This window comes from Garra rufa, chromosome 21, assembly GCF_049309525.1.
Source record: "Garra rufa chromosome 21, GarRuf1.0, whole genome shotgun sequence".
NCBI lineage: Eukaryota > Metazoa > Chordata > Actinopteri > Cypriniformes > Cyprinidae > Garra > Garra rufa.
In genome coordinates, this window is record NC_133381.1 from 18,492,335 (window position 1) to 18,519,288 (window position 26,954).

The 26,954-nt window shown below is 36.7% G+C and overlaps 2 protein-coding genes across 2 annotated transcripts; one reads left to right on the forward strand and one right to left on the reverse strand.

Annotated features, from left to right (window-relative positions):
• Window positions 1-1,046: 1,046 nt before the first annotated feature.
• Window positions 1,047-18,311, reverse strand: tbc1d12a (TBC1 domain family, member 12a). Its single transcript, XM_073826700.1, has 13 exons — window positions 16,934-18,311; window positions 14,318-14,444; window positions 11,759-11,880; window positions 8,785-8,867; window positions 8,489-8,606; window positions 8,292-8,398; window positions 7,984-8,064; window positions 5,848-5,942; window positions 5,680-5,751; window positions 5,462-5,590; window positions 5,039-5,148; window positions 3,103-3,361; window positions 1,047-1,421 (listed from the first exon to the last, which is right to left on the reverse strand). Exons 1-13 carry the CDS (start codon window positions 18,013-18,015, stop codon window positions 1,338-1,340), a joined length of 2,469 nt encoding a protein of 822 aa, XP_073682801.1. The 5' UTR covers window positions 18,016-18,311; the 3' UTR covers window positions 1,047-1,337.
• A 4,018-nt stretch (window positions 18,312-22,329) lies between these two features.
• LOC141296012 (D(1)-like dopamine receptor) lies at window positions 22,330-24,282 on the forward strand. Its single transcript, XM_073827296.1, has one exon. It carries the CDS (start codon window positions 22,385-22,387, stop codon window positions 23,729-23,731), a length of 1,347 nt encoding a protein of 448 aa, XP_073683397.1. The 5' UTR covers window positions 22,330-22,384; the 3' UTR covers window positions 23,732-24,282.
• Window positions 24,283-26,954: the final 2,672 nt, after the last annotated feature.

Sequence of the window (26,954 nt, forward strand, 5' to 3'; positions counted from 1 at the left end):
GTATACAGAGCTAGCAAGAGAACATACCTTTTCTTTAGCAGTATTTCATTTATATTTAATGTTTAAAAACAATGACTCTGGGGCACAGTGGACCATAAACCTCTCATCAAGCAGCAAATTTTTTAAATACATTTCCAATGATCTGCAAATGGCACTCTTCAAAGACATGCTGACCCCATGTCTGGTTTGCACCTTCTAATAAACTTCTAAGCAACATAAAATTTTACAAGACGTTGTTTAAAATAAAAAGACAGGAAGACAGCAGGTCTCCAATACTGGGATTTTTCCACATCTATACTAGAGCCCTCAAACCAGAAATGTACATTAACAACCAATACGTAAGAAAACTGTACAACAGTGAGGGAAATAAAAAAGGGAAAACGCAAGAGAAACCTTAAATTAAAAACAAAGCAACAGACATTAAATAACTGCAAAAAAAAATCTGGAAATGTTGAGGTTCATTCATTTGGAGTGTAGTAGAAGGTGCAAGGGCTAAAAGCTGATTTTGTTTGCTGCTGGTTGGTTAGTGTGTACATGTGTTATATAAGTGTGTTCATACCTTTTACTTAAATGAATGTATCTGATCATTTTTATAAGTGAAGCATAAAATCTGGAGTGCTAATATCTGACAGCACCTGCTTATAGAAATTGTTATATGCTCTTCTATTAATTTTGACTCTAGGTCTGTGTGTTTTTGGGACATACTGAGGATGCTCACAGAATGGCTCCTGCTGTCAGAGACAAATATGTTAGCAAACAAGTTGAATTCAGATAAATGGAGAGAAACAGCTTAAACACATTAACAACAGATTTGGTATGTGCTAATGAAAGGCTACTGCAGGTTTATATAATGTGTGTGTGTGTGTGTGTGTGTACGTACAACAGAGGGCCTACCGCTGGTTCACATCAACCAAAGGAGTGTTCAAATAATGTGGCACTGACCTCTGAATGTATATGTGTATGTGTTTGTTTGTGTGTAAACGCTTCTGATTAGTTTGTTTTCTTATAGTCACAACATTACAAAAGTAACATTGACAAAGTTGGCACATTATACAGTCACCTGACTCACAATTCTCTTATTCTTGGGCTCATTCTTACACGAACACACGCATAAACGCTCGCGAGCGCAAGTGAAGAAAAGTCCCTTCCACAGGACACAGGTTCATTAGGAGATTCTTCAAAACAGGACAATCAGCACATCAGGGATGAGTCTGAGTTGTCCCTCAGACGTTCGGGTCCCCCTCAGGCACACTGCAGAGGTCAAAGTGCTGAGTGATAACCGCCATCTCTTCAGAGTTTCAGAAATATCATCACTTCCTCTGGGACAAAGTCAGCTGTTAGCTTCTTAAGGCAGGACTAGGACTGTTGCTGCTGCTGCTTTTGTCAGTTTCTTTGAGTCCGTCTTTAAGAGCAGAAAAGACCTGCAGGAGGAAAAAAGAAAGGAAGACAATTGAAGTTTCTTCAACTTTAGACTTTATTTTGATTAAAACAAGCGTTTTCTTAATGTTGTATGAAGATTGCATTAAAACGGACTTAGACACTTGTTAACATCCCTTTATTATTTGATTTTATTGGTTTACTATTGAACCATCATATAAATATGGAATATGTTGCTTGAAATCACAAAACAAAAAGTTATATTTCAATATTAAGATCTAAATATAGCTGCAAGCCGCGATTACCGGGGTTTTAACACTTTTTAAAGCTTAAAAGAATTTAAGCACATATTAAAAAAGACATTATTTAGCAAACTTGTAACTTGTAAGCATTTTTTGCAAATCCCGGTAATTTACCATTAAAATATAATGTTTTTTAAAAGATTATGACTGTCCGATCTTCTTAAAACTTTGCATGCTTGTTTACAATCACCTGTTGCATGTGCTCAACAGGTTTCGTGAAGTTTTGAGTTGTCCTTTAGGCTTTATAGGATTTTGGGTAAATTCAGACAGGCTCCTTTTCTAAACAACCCCATTATAACTTCACAAAGGGTACATTTCAACATTTATTTTGATAATTATTAAACTAGAGAGTCCAGAGAATTGCACTGCAGTGGGTTTTACCAGAATGAGTAAAAAACCTAGGACTAGTTCACAAAAGTTGTTTTTGGTTACATTTTCTCAATCATTTAACAAATGTTTCGATTGTCGTCAGTGGTTCTAGAGACCAGGTTGTTTGAAATGAGGAGTTCTATCATATGATATGAATAGTGTATATGTGTGAAAACTGTGCAATGTACAATCCCTTAAAAAAAAACGCAATATCGGCCCCCAGTGGCCAATTTCTTTCAAAGTTAAGTTCCAATCGGCCTCCAAACCTTGTCTAATAGGTGCTCAAACCATCAAGACACCCAAATCTCCTCATAGATACTTGTGGCACTTTGGACCAAGAACTTACACAGCGATTCTCATGTTGATAGGACAAATGGTTGTGTAGTTATAGCCATTTTTATGTTTTTTCCCTCTTATAGCACCACCAAGTGGCCAAGCTACCCAATGTTTTTCCTGTTACCTCAGCTTGAGCTCTTACATGCGTGTTATGGCGAGGATATCTCATTCCATTTAGGAGTTATAGGCATTTTACTAAAAGTGGCCCTGCCCCTTCTGATCGTTTTGGTGTCCCTTTATGACAGTGAGTCGAAAGTAATTTCTTTTTGTTGATAATTACTGATATTCACTCTACAGAGTAGAAAGTTTGGTTCCAATCAGGCGAAAAACCTAGGACTAGTTTGCAAAAGTAGTTTAAAAAAAAAATCTAATAAAACAGACATTTCGCCAGGTTCACAATGAATCTGATTTTGTATTTTTGATCGCTGTAGTGCCCTCGTAAGGCCGATTGGGGTGAGCCTTGGTGACATTGTAGGTAATGAGAGTACTACCATCCCTCCAAGTTTCAAGTCTCTATGACTTATGGTTTGGTTTGCACAATCAGTTTTACATGGAGATTGCTAATCCTTGGCCATTATAACAATTACAATAGGGTTTCAGCGATATGTGCTTGAACCCTTAATTAATTAAAAATAAACTGTCTCACAATTATGTCATCATTTCCACTATCATGGCCATTAATAATGTGTGTATTTCACTAAATGTGTGTAGTTCTTACCTGGTTCCACCGGCGGTTGTTACTGATCATCTGTGTGTTTGCAATGCAGGAGAAGAGTGCATGTGCAGGAGTGTTTTCAGGCAGCCGGGAAAGGAACTGTGCACTATGGATGAAATCCATCTGCAGTAGAACATCTTGGTACAGCCTCAGAATTCCCAGTCCTGTCCGGAATAACGCTTCCTCTCCATCTCGGCAAAACACATCCCAAACACGGCATGCCACGTCTAGCGGTAATGACTTGCTGTACAGAGTGAAGATCCTAAGAGCCGGACAGATAAAAGTGGTAAGAGAGAATTTTGCCTGAAGTGGTACAAATGCTCTCTGTGTAAGGAATTTAACAATTATTAAAAGGTTCAATTAACAACTCATTCCACTGTTTTGAGAAAGAAATATTAAATACAGTATGTTAGTATAATATATTCAATTTTGAAATTAAAGTGTTTTTAGAGGCAGCATAAATGTAATCCGGTTGCTAGCCTTAAAGGGATAGCTCACCCAAAAAGGAAAATGACCCTATGATTTACTCACCCTCAAGCCATCCTAGATGTATATGACTTTCTTCTTTCAGACGAATACAATTAGAGTTAGTGAATTGGTGTTGAGATTTTGAAGTCCAAAAAAGTGCATCCATCCATCATCATCCAGGGGGGTTAATAAAGCGAAGCGAATTGATGCGTAAACCATAAGCTTTTGCTAACTGTCTTACAAGCGTTCACAAGAGATTGGTGTAATAAAACAAAACACCAGTCACAAATTAGAAGTAGAAGGATTTGTAAAGAAAAATGTCGGAGGATTTAAATATAAAACAAAAGGAGACTGGTTTTCCTCTGCTGAAAACTCGCGATTCTAGCATATAAAATGTGTTTGACAGTTAGCACAAGCTAGAGATTACGATTTAAAGTTTAAAATACAGATATTTTTCTTACACAAACATTGATTTGCTTCAGAAGGCCTTTATTAACTCTCCAGAGCCGTGTGGAGTACTTTATGATGGATGGACACACTTTGTTGGACTTCAAAATTTCAACAGCCATTCACTGCCATTATAAAGCTTGGAAAAGCCAGAACACTTAAAATATAACTCTAATTGTATTTGTCTGAAAGAACAAAATCATATACACCTAGGATGGCTTGGGGTAATTTTCATTTCAGGGTGAATTATCCCTTTAACTACACTACAGTTTAATTTTTTTTCTCAATTTTTTGTCACAAAAGATTTTTTTAACTTTCTGTTCATTAAACAATCATGAAAAAATGTATCAATAAAACAATAAGCAGCTAACTGTTAAAGTGCAACAGACAGATATTTGAAATAATATCTAGCATATTAGAATGATTTATAAAGAATCATGTGACACTGAAAAATTAAGAAATGGCTGCTGGAAATTACGCTTTGCCATCACATGAGTAAATGATTTTTTGTTTTTATTTTAAGATAATAATTTCACAATATCACTGTTTTTACTGTATTTTACTTTCAAAAACATAACAAACCGACCCTAAACTTTTGAACGCTAGTGTATATATTTAGCTACAATACTAACACTAAACATACTCCTGGCAAAACTAATAATGTGCATCTTCAACCACTAACTATAAATACAACATAACAGTCATTCGTTTGGGAATCAGACTGCACTTGTCTAGTTTTTTCCAGTATTAAAAACATTAAAAGGAACCGGTTCTTGTTTTCCAACACTATTAATTATATTCAGCCATCCTAAACTTGCCTAAGGCTTCCTTTACTTAAAAGAAACATGAATGAATTTCCCCTCACAGGAGAGAACATAAAAGCACCCCTAGAGGGAGATAAAGAGCTACCGCAGGAAAACATTACTCACGAATCTCTCCTCTCTGATTTCAAAACAAGGAAAGGAACACAGAGAGGAGAGGAACGAACAAACAGCAGGAAGAGAGATTTTAAGAGCAGATTTACCAGTCTATGAGGTAAAAGTCAGGCGTCAAGCTGTTGTTCTGAAAGTGCTGGAATAGTCTGGGAAGGTTCTCCTCAAAAAACACCTCAAACGCTGCAAAATACTTCAGCATCTAGAGAGAAAAACAAAGTATCGCTTCAGTACAGAACACGACTCCAACTTAAACAAACGCATGATCAAAAGCAAAACATTGAGTGTGTAAGATAAAAGGAAAGTTCGTCAGCAGATCAAGACTTTTGGGAGTTCTTGGTTTAGAGTTTTTTTACTCAAGAGTTTGTCTGGCTAATAAAATCTCTATAAGTGGGTCAACAGATGGTTGGAATAAATGCTGACTGCAAGCGCAGACATAACGCTCCCTCTATTTTAAGCCTAAATGTAGGTGCTGTAACAAATATGTTTGATGAAGAGAGAGTGCATGTGTGTACCAGGTCATGGTCCACTCTGAAGAAGGCCATCTGGCATGGTTTGTTAAGGAGGTTGGCAAAGGCAATGAAGGCATCGGCTTCCTCCAAATTCAGAATTAGAACAGCAGCAATGAAGGACATCCCCTGAACCTAAAACACGCCACATACAAGTCATACCGTCAATGAAGGACATCCCTGAACTGAGATGATTCATCTATGTCATCCAGGATGGTACTTACATAGCCTACATCAGGTCTATAACAGGTGTACGCCCCCAACACACTGTGCAATATATCATGATATGGTCCACCCTGATGGAAAGCGAGAGAGACAAATACTTCATGATGGAAACAAAAATAGACAAAAAAAAACTAAATTAATTGGAGTAGCAAAACACCTGTTCTTACCTTCTGGAATATGTAGAGAGAGGGGAAAGTTCTGGAAATATCAAGCTTGATTAAATCCAGACTTGACTCTCTGTCTGCCAGCGACACACCACAATCTAATCAATTAAAACCAGATGAAGTCATCAGTCAGGCTACAGCTGGTTGACAGAGCTGAACAAAATCTATATTTTTCACCCTTTTGACAAATTGTAATCTTTATGGATTTGCTCTGAAATAGCTTGAAGTATGTTTTTGTTGCTTTAGGCAATAGCACCTGCAAAATGAATAAATGTGAAGGTAACTGATAAATGTTTTTTCCCCCTGTCAGAGAAGCAAAACTAGAAGTAATCTTAAGCTACAAAAGAGCAATATTTAGCCACTTCCACTACTGTTCAAAAGTTTGGATTCGGTAAGATTTACACTACTATTTTTTTTGAACAGTTGAAGTCTGTTGAGCTCACCAAGCCTGCATTTATTCGATCCAAAGTACAGCACAGACAGTACAATTTTGAAATATTTTTACCATTTGAAATAACTGCTTTCTATTTGAATATATTTTATGTAATTTATTCCTGTGATCAAAGATAGATTTTCAGCATCATTACTCCAGTCTTCAGTGTCACATGATCCTTTTGAAATCATTCTTATATTCTGATTTGGGGTTCAAGAAACATTTATTATTATTATTCATGTTTAAAACAGTTAAGTACATTTTTCAGGATTCTGTGATGAATTTAAAGATCTGAAGATCTAAGAGCATTTATCTGAAATTCAAGAGGGGGGCGGGGGTAAAAAGTGACGTAAAGACATCTATAATGTTACAAAACATTTCTAATTCAGATAAATGCTGTTCTTCTGAATTGTCTTTTCATCAAAGAAACCTGAAGAAATTTTCAGTAAAGTTTTTTGGGCAGCAAATCAGAATATTAGAATGATTTCTGAAGGACCACCTGACTGGAGTAATGATGCTAAAAATATAGCTTTGAAATCACAGGAATAAATTACACTTATTTATATATTTAAATAGAAAACAGTTATTTTAAATAGTAAAAATATTTTAACATTTTACTGTTTAATTTGCTATACTTTTGATCAAATAAATACAGGCTTGGTGAGCAGAAGAGACTTACTGAAATCTTACTGTTCAAAAACTAGTATTTTTTTAAATACTACTCTTATTTTCACTAAGCCTGCATTTATTTGATCAAAAATACAATAAAAAAACAGTAATAATGGGAAATATTTGTGCAATTTAAAATATCTGTAATGTAATTATTCTTGCGATAGTCTTCAGTGTCACACAGCCCTTCAGAAATCATTCTAATATGCTCAAATGTTGCCCAAAAACATTTCTTGGTAACACTTTACAATAAGGTTCAATAGTTAACATGAATTAAGATTAAGCAATACTTCTACAGCATTTCTTATTCTTAGTTAATGTTAATTTCAGCATTTACTAATGCATTATTAAAATCACAAGTTGTTTGTTAACATTAGTTAATGCACGGTAAACTAACAATGAACAACTCTTTTTAAATCACATTAACAAAAATTAATAAATAGTGTAATAAATGTATTGTTCATTGTTCATTCATGTTAGTTAACACATTGATGTTAACAAATGACACCTTATTGTAAAGTGTTACCCATTTCTTCTTATTATCAATGCTGAAAACAGTTGTGCCGCTTAACATTTTTGTGGAAGCACCAACTCTATCTTAGCTACTAAAGATTAATTCAGAGATGTTAATAAAACATCTTCATCTTAATGCTCTCAGACTTGATACTTGTAAATCATGAGATAAGAAAGGATACAAAACTATTTAATGGCTTTCAAAGAGCTTATTCAAATCTTTATAGTATTCACTTTACACCAGCATTATCATAAATATGTTGTAAATATTCTTTGTATCATCCAGTCACATGTCAGAGTAGATAAGAAAAGTTCTTATCTGTTTTATTGATTTCATGTGATGCAATTCAGGAAGCTGTTAATAGAAACCATGCAACTGACACCATCAACAAACACTGAAATGTAAACACACTTTTAATCACCTCAGTCTGGCTTCACTTTCAATTTCAAGGATAAGATTGTTTAGTTACTTTACTCTTTGATGTAGTTTAGTTTGCAGACAAGGGCAAAACGAACAAACAGACCTTCATTTTCATTGACCGAACTCGTCTCACTGAAGCTCCTCCACTTCTCTTTGGCTCTGGACAGGAAGATCTCATACAGCTCTAAAACACACACACACACACACACACACACACACACACACACACACACACACACACACACACACGCACAATTGCTGTGACAAAAGCAACAGCTGCTTCCTTGTCAACACAGTTCATCTGGACACAATCTGTGTGTGTTTGTGTCAGATTGATGTTACACAGAGGCAGAGGGCCACAGATGATCAAGACTAACCAAATGTGAGGAGTGCAGCAGTTGCCATAGTTACCTGGGGTGATGTTAAGCTCATTCCCGATGGCGAGGCTCCAGACCTTCCCGCGGACGCTGGGCGGGACGCCCTGCCACCAAAGGTCACGTACGCGCCGTGTGTTACGCCTTTGTCATGGCAACACAGCACATCATTAAAAGACATAAATAAACACACTTTTTGTGCAAAATGGATGGATATATGAATGGGACGCTTACATGCTTTCCCAATTAGGCAGGACTTCGGTGTTCCAGATCACCATGGCATTGGCGATGTTCTCCTCCTGTCGGTATCGCTCCTTCATTTGACGTTTTTTCTTCTGTGCCTCTTTCATCTCTAAGTAAAAAAAGAGAAAATGTTGTGTGCGTGTGTGTGTGTGTGTGTGTGTGTGTGTGTGTGTGGATAGGCATTGAGAGGGGCAGCTGTGTGCTAACATACAGGGGCGTATGGCCAACAGATCAAGTGTCAAACATCATTATCATCGCAAATGCTCAACGAGACACACGTTACTCACCCCTTCTCTTGGCCCCCGCAACCATCTCACTGTATTCCTGCCGGTGTCTCTGAGATTCCTCTTCTGATTTAGCTGGCAGGTTCCTAAAAATACAACAAGTATTTGAATGTGTGCATCTTAAAGACCCTTTACCCAAATATATACTACTGTTCAAAAGTTTGGGGATAGTGAGATTTTTTTTTTTTTTTACGTTTTTGAAAGAAGTCTCAAGGCTGCTTTTATTAGATAAAACGTACAATACAAAACGTAGGGATGTAATGATATTCAAAATCTCACAATACAAAAATATGATATGAAGTCCACAATATGATATTATTGCAATATAAAAAAAGACAAATGAAGAATTGGAAAAAAAATTAAAAAGAAATTGTACATTGTAAAGTTAAATTATTCTAATGCGCTCTGAGATTTAAAAATTAAAAGCTTCAACCCATGTTCTTAACAAAGAAAACTTAACTTAAACTGAACTTTAAAGGGGACTCAACCCTCTTTTTATTTGTGTTATACTGTCTCAGTCTAAACTACATTCACACTGGTGTTTTGGGAAGCCAAACTAATTAGAATATAATAATAATAACAACAATAATAATAAAAATAATAACAACAACAACAACAACAACTTCATATTATTGTTATTAAAGTATATCTTTATATCTTATGAAAGTAGCAGCCATATATTGGCTTACGTCTTACTAAAAATGTAGTAAAATGCTGTAATTATCTGTCGCGAAAATAAAGCATAACTGGTGGCCGTTGCATTCCCAAAACACGTGCTATACTCACAGCACATGCAATAAACAAGTTCACTGCATTCACTGCTGTTTTAAGGCGAGCTGATCACCTGAACAAAGTGTGCACTTCACTTTGAAACATGCAGCGAAAACAGACTTGAAGGGATTAAGCCATATTGTGTTTCCAGTTTTAGTTAATTTGACAGATACTGTGCCAAGGCATAATGGCCCAAAACACAACTTTAAATACCTTTTATGTTAGAATAAGAAATTTAAATATATTTTAAAAACCACACTTTTTGCCTGGAAGACCTATCGTTTCATATCGAGACAGTTTTGCTATTGCAATACCACAATATTGATAATATACCATTACATCCCTTACAAAAAGTGATATTGTGAAAAATTATTAAAATAGAATTTTAAAGTGGAATTTATTCCTGTGATGGCAAATCTGAATTTTCAGCAACCATTGGGCCACTAAAGGCTTCAATGTGTCACATGATCCTTCAGAAATCAATCATGTTATATGCAGATTTGGTGCTGAAGAAACATTTCTGATAATTATCAATGTTGAAAACAGTTTTGGTTTAGCTGCTTAATAGATGCTTTTTTTGTGGAGACTGTGATGGAAATTCAAAAAGAACAGCATTTTGTTAAAACAGAAAAAAAAAATGTAATTTTGTACCACTATCAACACAAAACAGAATTGCAAAAATAATGACTGTAATGAGTTTTACAAACATTTCCTGTCTACCACTGGTATGGCAAATTAATAGCCCTACCCCAAACTTATGAGTGCTTATGTTGCTGTGTCATACACAAAAGAAGAGAAAATACTTCAGCTTCAAGCTAACCACAAAACTGTTGCATAAAACTAAAAACAGAAGACAAGTGACAATCTCTGCTTTACACAAAATCTGGCCATCTGTTATAAATAACTGGAACTTTCTGTCCATGTTTTCATTGGTACAACTCCAGTATGTCAGTTGTTTTTGGGTTTTAAATTTAGGCCAAATCCTTAACTCAGAGGAATGAAATAAAGACTAAAACAGACATGGATTAAGAGGAAAGTTTACGGTCCTTCAGAGGGCTAAATTCATGTTGATGAAGTTCTTTGTACATTTTCTATGGACAGTGCGTTCAGAGTAGGGATATTACCACCTTACATATTTAAGTCAATATTCAGAATAGTGATGTGGGCTTTTTAAATTGTTCATTCTTAAAGATTTAGTTCACCAAAAATGAAAATTAATTCATTCAAAAGTCATTCATTAGTCACCTTCATGTTGTTCCAAACCCATAAGACCTTCATTCATCTTCGGAACACAAATTAAGATATTTCTGATGAAATCCGAGAGCTTTCTGACCCTGCATGAACAGCAACGGAACTGACACGTTCAAGTCCAAGTAAGGTAGTAAGGACATCGTCAAAATAGTCCATGTGACATCAGTGGTTCAACCATAATTTTATGAGGTAGAAAACAAACAACTTTATTTAACAATTTCTTCTCTTCTGTATCAGCCTTCGATGCACGTTAATAAAAGTACCATGTGTGCGTGTGGACGGAAGAGAAGAAATGGTTGAATAAATTCAATATTTCTGTTTTGTTTACACACAAAAAAAATTTTTTGGAACACAAAAAATATTCTCGTAGCTTCATTAAATTACAGTTGAACCACTGATGTCCCATGCACTATTTTAACAATGTTCTTATTACCTTTCCTGGCCTTGTAGGTGGTTTTGCATTGCTGTCTATGGAGGGTCAGAAAGCATTTAGATTTCATCAAAAATATCTTAATTTGTGTTTTGATGATGAACAAAGGTCTTACAGGTTTGGAATGAGGACAGATTTCTCATTTTTGGATGAACTAACCATTTGAATTATTATATTTGGTTATCCCAATCCTGAATATGTGGTTCATCTTTAGTTCAGAATCATCGGATTTCACTCTGCCTGTTAAATTTGCCTGGTTACACCTTACAGAGTTCAACACTAATTATACAAAAAGCCAGTTTTCAATTATCAACATAAGCAAAGCAAACACTGTCCAGCTGCACATTATAAGAATTTTGGAACAATAAAACCTGCTCTTCAGGTTTATATGCACACATTTGGTGTGACAGCTTGTGTTTCACCAGCAGTGCCCAGGGAATTTGGGTAAATATTTGATTAAATGGAAGCTTGCACAGCACATTCAGCAGTGCATTATGGGCGTTGTAGTTCACACTTCACACTTACGCAGGTCTGTCTTCCAGAATGAGAGCGGTGGTGGACAAAGGCTCAAACTCCAGATTCTTGCGTCTCGTTGGCTGAGGGTGAGGGGGTGGTCCTGCGGCAGGTCCCGCCCTGGACTCAAACTCCTTTAAACAAAAAAAAAAAAAAAAAGGAAAGAAAGTAGTCATTATGAGATTACAGCAGATCTGTGTCTAGAATTTCTCAGCTGCCACATGGATCCGGAGGAGACGTGACGGGAGGAAGAATTCCGTCATGAGATTCCCACATGCTATGAGGAAAAGGCCCAAAGGCAATGGCCTTAATGTTAAACCCATATAATAACTGAAGCACAAACAGCATGACTCCAACACATGGTCAAACAGAGAAACATTTACAAGTTTCACAAACACCAAGGCTAGATGTAGTTTAATTTATGTGTATACAAACTGGACAAAGCCACAAACTTTTCAACTAGGTCTATTAGTCAGACTTTGCAAAAAAGCCATCCTTGCATATTTTCTGTGAAGTATTACCAGCTTTATGTGACCATGATGTTAAAACACATCACATGGCCATGATGTTAAAAGGTTAAAGGATATAACTGCACAGACAAGGTCAGCAAGCAATTTTGTTAACTGAAAATGTTTAAATGTTATGTACAAGTAAGAAACATTTTTCTTTTAAGGAGAGGATGATTTGTAACATAAGTTTAAGATTTGTGAGACACAAGCCTCCGTGTAAGAGTTTATCGGAGGTCTCTCTCTCTCTGGAATACAGAGAGACACCTGCAGAGTGTAGAGTGTGGTGAACTGAGTGCAAATCCAGAGCTGAAAACACAGGCTCAGTCATCACTTACTGAAGGGGAAGAGTAAAGACAGCTGCATGCACACACACACATAAAGCCCACGCTTGCCCCACACACACTTGTCTCTCCTGGCTGACACACAAAATGACGCAGAGTTTCCAGCAGTAATCTCAATCCTTCTTTATTTCACTGACTCTGTCTCTCTTAGTTTCTCTTCCTCCTCTTTTGCTTTCTTGCTCTCTCCCTAACCCGCTTCTGCAAATACTGCTTTCCCTTGCTAACTTTTCTCTGCACAAATAAGGGTATGAACTTCAATGTTTCCAGTCATGGAAACTGTGGTACTGTTTCTTGGGTTATGCACTCTTTTTAAGAAAACAAAAAAGGAAAATAGTCATGATTTCTATAAATGTGTGTATTTGCTTATAAATACACTCCTGTTCAAAAGTTTGGGATGAGTAAGATTTGTTTACGTTTGTTAAAGAAATATTTTCTGCTCATCAAGGCTGTTTATTTGATTAAAAATACTGAAAAAATTGTAATATTGTACAATATTATTGCAATTTAAAATAGCGGTTTTCTATTTAAATATACTTTAAAACAGAATTTATTCCTGTGACGCAAAGCTGAATTTTCAGCATCATTACTTCATTCTTCATTGTCACATGATCCTTCAGAAATCATTCTAATATGCTGATTTATTATCAATGTTGGAAACCGTTGTGCTGCTTACTATTTTTTAGAACCTGCAATACTTTTTTCAGGATTCTTTGGACAGCATTTATTCAAAATATCTTTTGCAACAATATACACTAGTGTTCAAAGTTTGGGGTCAGTACATGTTTTTTCTTTCTTTCTTTGAAAGGAATTAATACTTTTATTCAGCAAGGATTTATTAATTTGATAAAAAAAAGTGATAATAAAGACTTATATGTGACCAGTCATAAGTAGTACGGGTATACTTGTAGCAATAACCAAAAATACATTTATAGGCCAAAATTATCGATTTTTCTTTTATGCCAAAAATCATAAGGATATTAAGTAAAGATTATGTTCCATTAGGATATTTTGTAAATTTCCTACTGTAAATACATAAAAAATTAATTTTTGATTAGTAATATGCATTGTTCAGAACTTCATTTGGACAACTTTAATTGTTGCATCTCAGCCAAATATTGTCTTTTCCTGACAAACCATACATCAATGGCTTATTTATTTATTATTCAGCTTTCAGATTATGTATAAATCTCAACTTCAAGAAAAAAATGTACCCTTATGACTTGTTTGTGGTTGAGGGTCACATATTGTTAGAAAATATTTCTATTTTGAATAAACGCTGCTCTTTTTAATTTTTATTCATCAAAGAATCCTGAAAAAAGTAATCACAGTTTTCAAAACAATATGGAAAAAAAAACCTGTTTCCAACACAGATAATTTTAACAATAAGTCAGCATATCAGAATGATTTCTGAAGGATAATGTGGCACTGAACACAGAAATAAATCATATTTTAAAGTATATTAAAATAGAAAACTTATTTCAAATTGCAATATTTCATAATATTACTGTTTTTTTTCTGTATTTTTGATCAAATAAATCGCACAATAGACTTCTTTAAAAAAAAAACATTAAAAGTCTTAACTGATCCCTAACTGATATATATATATATATGCGTCAGCCCACAGAAAAGCAAATTAGACAGATTTAAAAAAAAAAAAATGGGAGTAAATAAAAACATTTTTCATTTTTGGAAATGCCATTCTTTTAAACCGCTTCTCTTACCTGTTGTATGATTCTAGAGTCTTTCGGAGGGTTGTCCCGCAGTGGAATTTTCCCAAACAGCTTCCATCCTGGAGCACTGTGGGATGCAGCGGCCCTTGACTCTTTGGGCTTCCAGGAAAACAAACTCCTTTGAAGACAGACAGACAGGAAGAGAGACCAAAAGAGTGACTATTCAAAAACATACGCCACATCATTTCATCATAAGAATAAAAGAGAGAGATTTTTAAACTGCACATTAAGTCATTGTAGCCTGTGATATAAAGAAGCCAAAATATGACAACCATTAAAATCATTAAGTTCAGACTATGACTATAGGGAATTAAGATCTTGGACAGCTCAGCAGAGCAGGTCGCAGGAATTAATACGCTTAATACAGGGGATTTAAAAGTGCTCACGGTGACACAGCAGCACCAGCATCCTGCAAATAAAGCCTTGAGCCACAGTCACAGGTGCCCTTTACACAAACACACAGATAATGAGCAGGCCCCACTGTGGAGATGAGCTCATTAAATCTCTGAACGTGTTTTCTGACGGGACAATCAATCAATCTAATGCTGTCTTAATTACATAACAAAGCCAGTGAGGCAGGTCAATACTGTCCTGAGAGAGAGAAAGACGGATAGAATGACAGACACAATAGTGAGGGATACAGACAAAGAGAAAGTGTGACATGATATGGTACAGTTGGAAAGGAGAAGTTTGTTCCTGTGAAGAAAAAAAAAAAAAAAAAGGGAACTGAAGATACGGAGCGAGCAGAAACAAGGTCTCAGCAGCAAAACACCATGAAGCCCAACTTATAAAAGCTGACATTAAAATTCCTCAGTGTGCGTGTGTGTGTTTTTTCCAGACTAAAAGTCTATGAAGGGCTTTGTAGAGACCGTAGCTCCTGGGAAGAGGACTCCCTCTGATCTCTGGTATTGCATTACTGGAGCATTAAGGGGATTTTAACCCAAACATAACGGAAACGAGTCAGATATGCAGTTTGATGTCATGCGGTTTGCTTCTGATGCAAAATTTTGGCTTCATGTAAGACTGCAATGTCAAAACGTTTGACTTTGATAAAGCAAAGCGGCTTCTCGTCATCAAACATCTGAAAACATAACACAAGGAGTGTGTTCAAAGTAAACAGCACACTTCAGACCTGCTGTGAAGCATGTCTATGAAGAAAGAAGCCACAAGTGAGTGGCAGTCAAAGCACCTGTTATTGCTCGTCATTCATTACCTGGTCACGCATGCAGCAGTGTGACTTTTGCTCTAAAACAATAAAGCGCTCCTTAACAGATAATTCAACACTTCAAATGAAGCATAAAAGCAATATTTCAAACTTAAATTCAATGACGATTCAAGAAAAGCTTTAAGTATCTAGTCGGAGATGTGGTGATTGTGTAAATCTGTGGGTAAATCATGTTCCGGTGTCCTGATCTTTTTAATACATTACATTAAACATTAAATATTGTTAATATTATGTTGAAAACAGCTGAGTAAAATTTTTCAGGTTTCTTTGATGAATAGAAAGTTCAGAAGAACAGTATTTATCTGAAATCGAAATCTTTTGTAACATTATAAATGTTTTTATTGTCAACTTCAATCAATTTAAACCATCCTTGCTAAATAAAAGTATTCATTTCTTTCCCTAAAAACAGATCTAAGCTTTTGAATGATAAAGTTTTTGAATGATATAGTGAATGATGTTACAAAAGCTTTTTATTTCAGATAAATGCTGATCTTTGGATCTTTCTATTCTTCAAAGAATGGAAAGTATGTACTCAACTTTTTTAAATATTAATAAGAATAAACAAAAAAAAAATTTAATAGCATATGACAATGATTTATGAAGGATCATGTGACACTGAACACTGGAAAAATAATGCTGAAAAATTAGCTTTGATCACAGGAATAAATTACATTTTTAAATATATTTAAATAGAAATCAGTTATTTTAAAAATGATTTTTATATAACATTTCACAATATTACTGCTTTTGCTGTATTCTGGATATAAATGCAGGCTTGGTAAGCAGAAGAGACTTCTTTTTGCATTAAAAATCTGACTGTATATATATATATATATATATATATATATATATATATATATGTGTGTGTGTGTGTGTGTGTGTGTGTGTATTTAATATTCCACAAAAATATTACCATTAGCAAATATTTTCAACATTTGTAATAAAAAATGTTATTTGAGCATCAAATCATCATATTAAAATAATTTCTAAAAGATCATGTGACACTAAAGAGTGGAGTAATGACTGCTGAAGATTCAGCTTTGACATCACAGGAATAAATTTAATTTTAAAATATATTTAAAAAGAAATTAATTATTATATTATTTTAAATTGCAATAATATTGGGCATAGTTGCATAGTAAATGCATCCTTGGTGCAGATAAGACATTCTTATTGATAGTGTATATCAACTAATACAAAAAGAAACCCCTGAAATTATCCTGATTATATCATGCATGCTGTCCTATAAACTAATATTTAGCAAAAAAAAAAAAAAACATACAAAAAGCTTTAACTGTTTGTTGAAATCTGAATGGGTCACTGTAAAAAGGTCAAAAAGAGGTTTATTGCAACTTAAGAGACTTGCACACAACTGCCTCTACCTGGTTAGGAACTCAGCAATGCCGTGTCTCTTAGTGCCAAATGCCTGGTCAGATGAGGCATCAGTGTCATCGGTGACCCTGTCTGGAGCACTCTGTCGCCGGCCGCCCTCAAATGCTTTCACAGAGCCGAGACATTCGTCCACACCGCCCTCTGCTCCAAAATACCCATCATCCCCGGGGCTCAAAGGAGTGGCATCACAGCTGAGGGAGACTGTGTGACCAGGGTTAGTCCGGAGGTTCTGGGGCCTGAGCGGAGGAGGACCAGTGTCGCTGAAATCCTCCTCCGGGCTCGGGTCTGTCTCTGTATAATCGCTGGTGTTTTCAGCCAGGGGAGACAAGGACAGCTTGGCACTGAGGTCTGACAGGGTGTCCGCAGGATCCGGGTCACAGGGCCGGGCCTCCTCTGAGCTCCCAGCGCTGGCACGGCTGATCCTTTCACATGACCTCCCTGTGGAAAGGACACCGTCGCTTTGATGAACAAAGACACGGCTTTCGGGAGCAGGAAGGCCACCCAAGGCTCTAAACGGGACTTGAGACAGGGTGTCATAACTGTTCACAATCAACAACCCTCCATTGCCCACTTTCACACCTCTGTCTAAAACAGGCACCTTCCTGTTGAATCCTTCTGCATGTGCATAATCCAAACATCTTAAATGAGTCTGATCATGATCCATGTGCTCATGGGTAACATCTCCATTGGGCATCTTCATATCCGGCGAGTTTTTACCCATAAACGACACTGCAGACCTCAGTTGTGATTTTAAATAGCCTTTGTCGGGTTTATTCAAGCTCTCGGATTCGGAAGTCCCTGTAACCCCCTCTCCATCCGGACACACCATATCCACCTCAAGCTTGCCGGGAAACCCGTTTAATACTCCGTCCCTGCAGCCAACCACTACCGGGGAATGAGACGGCAGTCCAGCACCGCCCGGATTCGCGTACGCCGAACTGTAAACAGAACCCTCCCGTCTTCTTTCAGGGTCTGAACCGCAAACGCGTGCTTTGTACTCCTCCCGGTTGTCGTTGACATCGATAGACGGTGCGAGTCCCGGCTCATCAGCAGCATCCTCCACTCTTTCCATCTCACTGGAGGTGTCGGTGGTTCAGAAAGGCAGATGAAGCCCTGCTGCAGCAGTAGCGGCGGCGGCGCCCCGGTTCGGCTGGGCTGTCTGCAAAACAAGCTCTCATCTTATGTACCCCGCCGATTCTGCCAGTCCATTACATTCATGACATCGCCCCTCCGAAGCCTGTAGCGTTGAGGATGAAAAGTAAAGCCACGGCTCGGTGTTGTTTATGCACATTTTGATCCACGTCCAGCGCAGTCGCTAAAAGAGGCCATTTTGAATGTGGTGTCGGCGTGTCCCTTCCAAGCAAAAGGTTGGAAGTGGGATTTCCAGGAGTTAACGCGACATCCACCGGACGCTTGGAGCAACTGCAGGACACTCTGCATTTACAAAGCAGCACCCAACACAGTCAATTATTTCGTGTAACAAAAGTGCAGTGTTACATTATTTAAGATAACATAAAAAGCATTTAAAAAATCTAATCCCATTATTCGTATTGCCTTCTTTTATTATTTGTATTTCCATGACGTTTACATCAAACCATAAAACACACGTTAATTAAAATCAAACATTAACTGAAATAAAATAAAAACGATTTTATTTTAGCTAGTTGTCAGAGAAACAATTCTAAATTTCTAAATATCTATCTATCTAGCTTCCATTATTATTTGTATTGCCATAACATATGCATAAAAATATGAAACAGATAACATTATTTTCTATCTAGCAGTCAATCAATCAATATATCTATCTATCTATCTTGAAGTCAGAAGTTTACATACACCTTGCAAATTCTTCAAAATGTTAATAAGAGGGATCATAGAATTTTTTTTTTTTTTTTAGTACTGGCCGGTATAAAATATTTGACATAAAAGATGGTTACATAGAGTCCACAAGAGCAAATAGTTGAATTTATAAAACAACCTTGTTCAAAAGTTTACATACTTGATTCTTAATACTGTGTTGTTATCTGAATGATTCATCGCTGCGTTTTTTTTTTTTTTTTTTGTGTGACAATTGTTCATGAGTCCCCTTGTTTGTCCTTAACAGTTAAATTGCCTGCTGTTCTTCAGAAAAAATAATCCTTCAGGTCCTTCATTTTTGTGTATTTGAAGCCTTTTCAACAATGACTGTATGATTTTCAGATCCATCTTTTTACACTGAGGACAACTGAGGGACTCAACTATTACAGAAGATTCAAACACTCACTGATGCTTTAGACGGAAAAATTCTGCATTAAGAGCTGGGGGTGAAACCTTTTGAATTTGAAGATTAGAGTAAATTTAACTTATTTTGTCTTCTATGGAACATGTAAGTATCTTCTGTAGCTTCTGAAGGCCAGTACTAAATGGAAAAAAAATATGATATTTAGCAGGGTTGGGGCCATTCATGAATTGAATTGAGAATGAATGGTAAATTCCAATTCACTTCCTGGAATGGAATTGCAATTGCAATTGCATGCAGCTGACAGGAAATGGAATTGGAATTGAATTGGAATGTCAGGAAACAGAATTGAAATCAAATAAATTCCACTAAATTCCACTTAAATTGCTAAATAAAATAATTTGACTTGATTTGCTTAATATTTTATAGTACATTAATTATTGTAAATCACATAAACAACAAACATATAAAAGAAATACAAAGTACTGTGTGTTTAGTATGTTAAGCGTGATCATTTCACATGCCAAATTTCAGGAAATTATGATAATTTGATGCAATAAAAAGTGAATGAAATACATGAATGAACATGACTCATTTTTTGTGAGTTGAGACATAAATTAAATCCAGAAACTTATCACCACTGTCATTCAATTATTAATACATAATGTACAGTTCTCATTTTTATTTACTTGCATTTGATCAACTTTATTTCATACATTACTTGGTATTTGTAAAGCATCATAAATAAAGTTCAAATGTATGTCTCTAAATGCAATCACAAATAAATGCTCAGAAACAGCAATAAACGGAATTCAGTGGAATTTCCCTGAATTGAATTCCACTCCCTGTAATTCCAATTCAATTCCAACTCTGTTTCCTGTAATTGTTGTTGAATTCCAATTCCATTTCCTTCTTTGAATTGGAATTGTTGAGTTCATTCCTGAATTGACCCCAACCCTGATATTTAGGCAAAATAAGGAAAATGTACACATACTCATTCTGTTCAAAAGTTTACACCTTTAAGGATCTTAAAGCATAGTTGTTCCTTCAGAAGCAAAAATGCTGAAAAACCAAAGAATCTGTGGGACCTGAAGGACTTTTCTGAAGAACAGCGGGCAGTTTAACTGTTCAGGACAAACAAGGAATTATCACTAAACAACAACAAAAACAGATGTGAATCATTCGGGTAACAACACAGTATTAAGAATCAAGTGTATGTAAACTTCTGAAGAGGGTCATTTTTATAAATTCAACTCAAGATTCTGCAAGGTGTATGTAAACGTTTGACTTGTGTCTGTATCTAAAACAGGCATGCCCAACCCTGTTCTTGGAGATCTACCTTCCTGCAGAGTTCAGCTCCAACCCTGATTAAACACAGCTGAACCAACTAATTAGGATCTGAGGGAGCACTTGATAATTACAGACAGGTGTGTCTGATCAGGGTTGAAACTGAACTCTGCAGGAACAGGGTTGGATACCCCTGATCTAAAAGTTGAAATGACCACTAGAGGGCGGCAATACACAAGCCTACTGGTTTTGGGATACAAACAAGAATACATCAATCAACTTAACAGCTAAACATCTGCAATATTGTTAAGTTTATTAATTGTTAAACCCTTTATGTATGTTTGGAATTTCACAAATTGGATATAAATTCTGAGTATCCACAGCTTTAAAAACCATTTAATAAAAAGAAAAACTAGGTTACTGGATTTCCCCTAAATTTACTCAAAGAAGGTAATATGACACTTGTCTATGGTGCATTGTTATTTAAAATCCAAAAGAGTCCCTCTTGTGTAAACTTTTTTTTTTTTTTGCAGAGTGGATGCATTTCACCTTAAATTCACACATTTAGAGAATGTAGACTCCTGGCCTTTCATGTCTCAGTATTCATAAATTAAAAATGTCTGTTGTGTTATTTTCTGCGTCTAAAATGAAGGGCAGACTTTATTCATTGAGATGCATTATTCTTAGCCATCGCATTAACATTAATGAGCCCAATTCTCTCAATGTCTAAGTGAGGAAAAAGAACACATTTGGGGGGAGACGTTAATTATTTATTAAACTCTTCAAATTCATATAGGCTATAAAACATTATAAAAAAATTATGTGCTCACTGTGTCACTGAAAAAAACTGTGGAAAAGTGCTTGTGCTTTTTTTTTTAAGAAATACTTTGAACAATCACGGAGCCTTTCAGTGCACTATACCATTACTGCAGGAAAAAAATATTTCAGTATTCAGTAACATGTTTGACAGCTGAATAAAGAGGAGTTCCTCAGTGAATAGACTGGGAAACTTTAAACCAAAACCAGAGAAAAATGCAGCTTGACACGTATGCAGCAACCATTCACAAACACTGCATGTTTCTCGATGACGAAATAGTGCAGCTTTTCAGACTTTTAAGCTTCTGTGAAAAAGTAAAAATGATTTAATTGCACTACTGCATCTCATTTTGCACTATATGTTACATGTAAACATGATTTGGTGAGTTAACATAAAATGCTACATTTCATAATGTATTGATAAAATATGAAATGTGTATTTATTAATTGTAGTGTTTAGGCAAACATAAAACAACAGCAACAACATTAAACAAATCAATCAGTTGGCCAAGCCTTTTAAATCACTTCAACTAGCAATTACAACTGACTTGGCATAGATTCTTTTAATTAAAAATGCCATTGAATTCTTAATGTCATCGAATCCATCTGTGGTCATTTGGATGATTCAACGGCATGCAGAACTTGCAACTTGAACATAAATTATTGTATTTAATTATTAAATATGTAGTTGTTACATAAATTGATGTTGATTGCACTGTCAGTAGTTACCATTTATTAAAATGTGCCATTGTGGTTACTTATCTTTGATAAAATGTTATTGTTGACAATGTTTTCTGTCAGTAATTCTACAGACCTGGTGAAACGAGATTTCAGGTTAATTGGCAACAAGTCATTCGGAGGGAATGATTGTTGGTGTGGATCACACAGACTCAGCGGTGTGGACATAAACCAATCACAAAGCGAGAACTTCTCGAGCGAGGAGCGAGAAGCACCAGCGCATGAATGTGGGTCATTCCACGCGTTCAGCACCGGGAACGGACGCAGTTTTCCCAACTTGCCAACATGAGACAGAGCTGGATATTAGACCGGTCACTCCTACAGAGTATCCTTAAACAATGTAACTGGCCATTATGAAGCGGCTTGGTCAGATGCGATATTAATGGATATGATTTTAGAGATGGAAAACGGTACAAACCACACGCAGGACCTTGCGCACGGAGCGCAGGAGCGAGATGATGGAGACGGGCAGAACAGCGTGCGCGCTCTGCTGGGTTTCGTGCTCTTCCTCCTCATCGTCTCCACGCTGCTCGGGAACACCCTCGTGTGCGCCGCTGTGGTCAAATTCAGGCACCTGCGCTCCAAAGTGACCAACTTTTTCGTCATTTCTCTAGCCGTTTCCGATCTCTTCGTAGCCGTCCTGGTGATGCCCTGGGAGGCGATATCCGCGGTGGCGGGCACTTGGCTCTTCGGACGATTTTGCGGCATCTGGATCGCTTTTGACATCATGTGCTCCACCGCGTCCATCCTCAACCTGTGCATCATCAGCGTGGACCGCTACTGGGCTATTGCGAGCCCGTTCCGCTACGAGCGCAAGATGACCCACCGGGTGGCTTTTATGATGATCGGAGTGGCGTGGACCCTCTCCATCCTCATCTCCTTTATCCCAGTCCAGCTCAACTGGCACATGGCTGAGGACGATGAGGAGGGCGCAGCGGGTAACGGCACGGACTACAGCGACAACTGCAAAGCCAACCTAAACCGGACGTATGCCATCTCGTCTTCGCTAATAAGTTTTTACATCCCCGTGATCATCATGATCGCAACGTACACGAGGATATTCCGTATTGCGCAAACACAGATCCGCAGGATCTCCTCTTTGGAGAGGGCAGCGGAGCACGCACAAAACCACCACCAGTCTAACGACTGCTCAAATGAGAACTCGCTGAAAACCACTTTCAAGAAAGAGACCAAAGTTTTAAAGACGCTTTCCATCATCATGGGGGTGTTTGTGTTCTGCTGGCTGCCGTTTTTCGTACTCAACTGCATGGTACCCTTCTGCCAGTGCGTGAGCGACACTACCTTCACAATCTTCGTGTGGTTCGGATGGGCCAATTCCTCTCTCAATCCGGTCATTTACGCGTTCAACGCGGACTTCAGAAAGGCGTTCTCCTCGATTTTGGGCTGCAATAAAATTTTCCCCAGCACCACAGTGGAGACTGTGAATTTCAGTAACGAACTGGTGTCGTATCACCACGACACGACGCTTCAGAAAGAAGCGCAGCCGCTGGCGGTTCAGATGCCGAACCCGCGAGAGCAGCCGAGTCTCCCGTTCGACAAGGATTCGGTTACCTCAAACGTGTCCCGGAATCACAAAAACATGCTCTTACCCAACATTGGACAGTTTGAGTGCGACGGGGAGATTTCTCTGGACACTATCACACCATTCACCTCCACGGGACTCATGGAGTGCGAGGGAATCCCAGGTCAAATTATTATTAATGAATGAATGACTCAGGGGGTTTGAGGGGTAACCAAAGCTTTTACCTCCTCACATGAAGCCAAAACTAATTATTAGTCGTATTACAAAGGGTTAATTCTACATATCCAAAACAAAACAACTTTTTAGTAACCAAAAAGTATCGCATTTTCGCCTCCTCGAAAAGACGTTTGCGGACAGTTGGCTAAGGTGGCAACCATAGCAACAGTACGACAGTATTAAACGTTACATCGGCAAAACTTAAATTTGAAGCTGGACCACAAAACTAGTGACAATTTTATATCAGAAAGCTGAATAAATAAGCTTTCCACGGATGTATGGTTTGTTAGGATAGGACAATTTTTGGCAGAGATAGCCTACAACTATTTGAAAATCTGGAATATGCGCAACAAAATCAAAATACTGAGAAAATTGCCTTTAAAGTTGTTCAAATGAAGTTCTTAGCAATGTACATTACTAATCAAAAATTACGTTTTCATATACACTCTTAAAAATAAAGATGCTTCACCATGCCATAAAAGAACCCTTTTTGCCTAAATGGTTCCATAAAGATCCTTTAACATCTAAAGAATCTTTCTGATTCACAAAAGTTTCTTTGTGGCGAAAGAAGGTTCTTCCGATTATAAAAAGGTAACAAAGAGATGGTTCTTTAAAGAACTCTTGACTAAATGGTTCTTTGTGGAACCAAAAATGGTTCTTCTATGGCATCGCTGTGAAGAACCTTTTAAAGCACCTTTATTTTTAAGAGTGTATTTACGGTATTAAATTTACAAAATATCTTCATGGAACATGATGTTTACTTAATATCCTAATGATTTTTGAAAAATAAAATTGATAATTTTGACGCATACAATGTATTTTTTATATACCCCTGCTACTGTTTGATCACTTCATAACACTTCAATCACATGATTTTAACAAACATAAAACAAGGGTTTGCGCTAAACAAACCTAAACAGTAAGCACACTGAAGACTTTTAAAGCACAATTACTCACTTTTTGAAGTGAATCGACCCTGGTGGAATAATAAACTCAAAACCTAAAGGAAGGCATAAAGTGGGCCACATGACCCTTATTGACCTCAGTGGTTTTCTTAAAGGAAAAGGCATCCTATTTTTATCATTATTTTAAGCATAATTAAATAACTTGTTTCAGTCATGCTCATAGTTCATTTGCCTTGTAGGCCTACATGTACAGTAATATATGAAGTTAAGTATAATTAATTGTATGTTATATGTGTTTTAATGTGAGAAATGTCAATTTGCAGATTATGTAGCTACAATTCTTGCAGACAGGATAAGCACATTATCTGTGCACCTTTCTGTCCACGGCTTTTTACACAAAATCTCCAATACTCTAGATTTGTCAAAGTAGACAAGTTTCTGTATATCTCAGCTCTGCACGCTATTGGCATTTTCTCAAGAGGTGCCACCTGGGATGCTTTTAATAGCAGCCTATTGAATGAGATCCTCGCTAGACAATTCTTGTCTGCTTTTCCATCTTTCTCCAGTCCGTATGCTTAATTAATATTTATTGACAAAACTTCAAGCATTAGAAAGCATGAGAAATATTATTTCAGTCAAATGTCTAATCCTCTACTGCATTGTAGGGTTATAGATTCATACATCTAAAATTTCTACAACACTTTTCAGAGTTGACATATCCTAAGCTTTGGGTTTTCTCAGAAATATCATTGTAATCATTTGCGATTATTTGTTTTTATTAAGTACATTTAGAGTTGATATATTCCGAGGTCGTGTAATAAGATATTTTATACTGGTTGAATTGTTAACAGGACAACCAGGTCATTCGTTCCACAGGTAGAATGATTTATGTCTCAGCTCCTCCCTGTTTCTAACCTACTTCATGCCAGATCGCATTATGTGATGAATAGGCACAGGTTTCTCATGGTAAACTGCAGAATACCACAAACAGGAATTTGGGCATTAAGACGTTAGCAGCTGAAATCTCATCCTTAGATCCTGTTGTGTAAAACCGAACATGTTGTATAATCACTGCATGGCGTTATTAATCTGATTTTTTTTTCCTGGTCTGTTCAACACAGCCTCTTTTCACAAGCAAGGAAATACTGAGGATATGATCATTAAATGTACTGCATAGGCAGCTCAGAAATGTATTTCAAAAAGCGAACAAACAACATCAGCATATCAATAAATCATAAAATCTATAATGATGAATATTTATTTTGGGCACTGTCTGTCTCTTATCTTTATGTGTTTTATTATAGACATTTTGTAAGAAAAATTAAATATCTCTAGAGAAGGATGTGCTTTGTTTCTTTATTCCCGAACTCAGAAATATAATACAACATGACTTTTTCATTACAGACTGAAAAGGTTGTACTATGACCCTAATTTAAAGCAATTTTCCAGCAACTTATTTTTACATGTCGGAGGGAGAGAGTGAACCCGTGCAGAGACGAAGCCATTTCTGTTGCTTTGCTTTCCACTGTCATCCTGCTTTCACCCAGAAATTCTTCAGCCTTGTGGGAGTCTTCAAAAGCTTTTCAAAACAAATTGAAAAGAGGGAAAAAAATATTGATAAAAAGATCACCTGGCTCAGGAAGTGTTTCATCTTCTCAGAACAAAGGCTTTGAGTCGCACTGCAACCTCAATCTGGCCTGACCTACCGGAACCCCTAAAAGGCCCTACCAACTGGCTAGAACACACAGCTGTGTGTAGTAACATGACAGTGCACTGTAAAGAAAAGCAATTACTTATCCAGCTTAATGCTTTAACAGACACTAAATTAAACTTTAATGTACTTAGAATCTTCATCAAAATTTGTCAGACAAACCATGTACCCCTAAACTAGCCTAACAAAGTTGTCTGAATGAAGAATTTCATATTGAATGCTGCTACACTCTTAAAAATAAAGCTTCTTTATTGGCATGAATGGTTCCACAAAGAATCTTTACCATCCATGGAACCATTTCAATCTACAAAAAAAAAAAAAAAAAAGATTCTTTAGATTATTAAAATATTCTTCACACTAAGAAAAAATGGTTCTTTTAAGAACTGTTGACCGAAAGGTTCTATGAGGGAACCAAAACTGGTTCCTCTATGGCATCGCTGTGAAAACCCCCTTTTGGACTCTTTATTTTTAAGAGTGTAATTTGTCGAAGAAGCTCCCAGCATGAATTGCAACATAAGTAAATTGCTTGGCAGTTACTGCTTAGGATTATTGTTTTGTTGTTTGCTGACTTTAATCA

Excerpts from the sequence above, each read along its gene's own strand:
- tbc1d12a (XM_073826700.1), bottom strand. The coding sequence starts at position 18,015 with ATGGAAAGAGTGGAGGATGCTGCTGATGAGCCGGGACTCGCACCGTCT. Across the intron at positions 14,445-16,933 it reads ATTGCTGAGTTCCTAACCAG|GAGTTTGTTTTCCTGGAAGC; the intron begins GTAGAGGCAGTT and ends CTGTCTTCAAAG. Across the intron at positions 5,149-5,461 it reads TCAGAGTGGACCATGACCTG|ATGCTGAAGTATTTTGCAGC; the intron begins GTACACACATGC and ends TTTTCTCTCTAG.
- LOC141296012 (XM_073827296.1), top strand. The coding sequence starts at position 22,385 with ATGGATATGATTTTAGAGATGGAAAACGGTACAAACCACACGCAGGAC.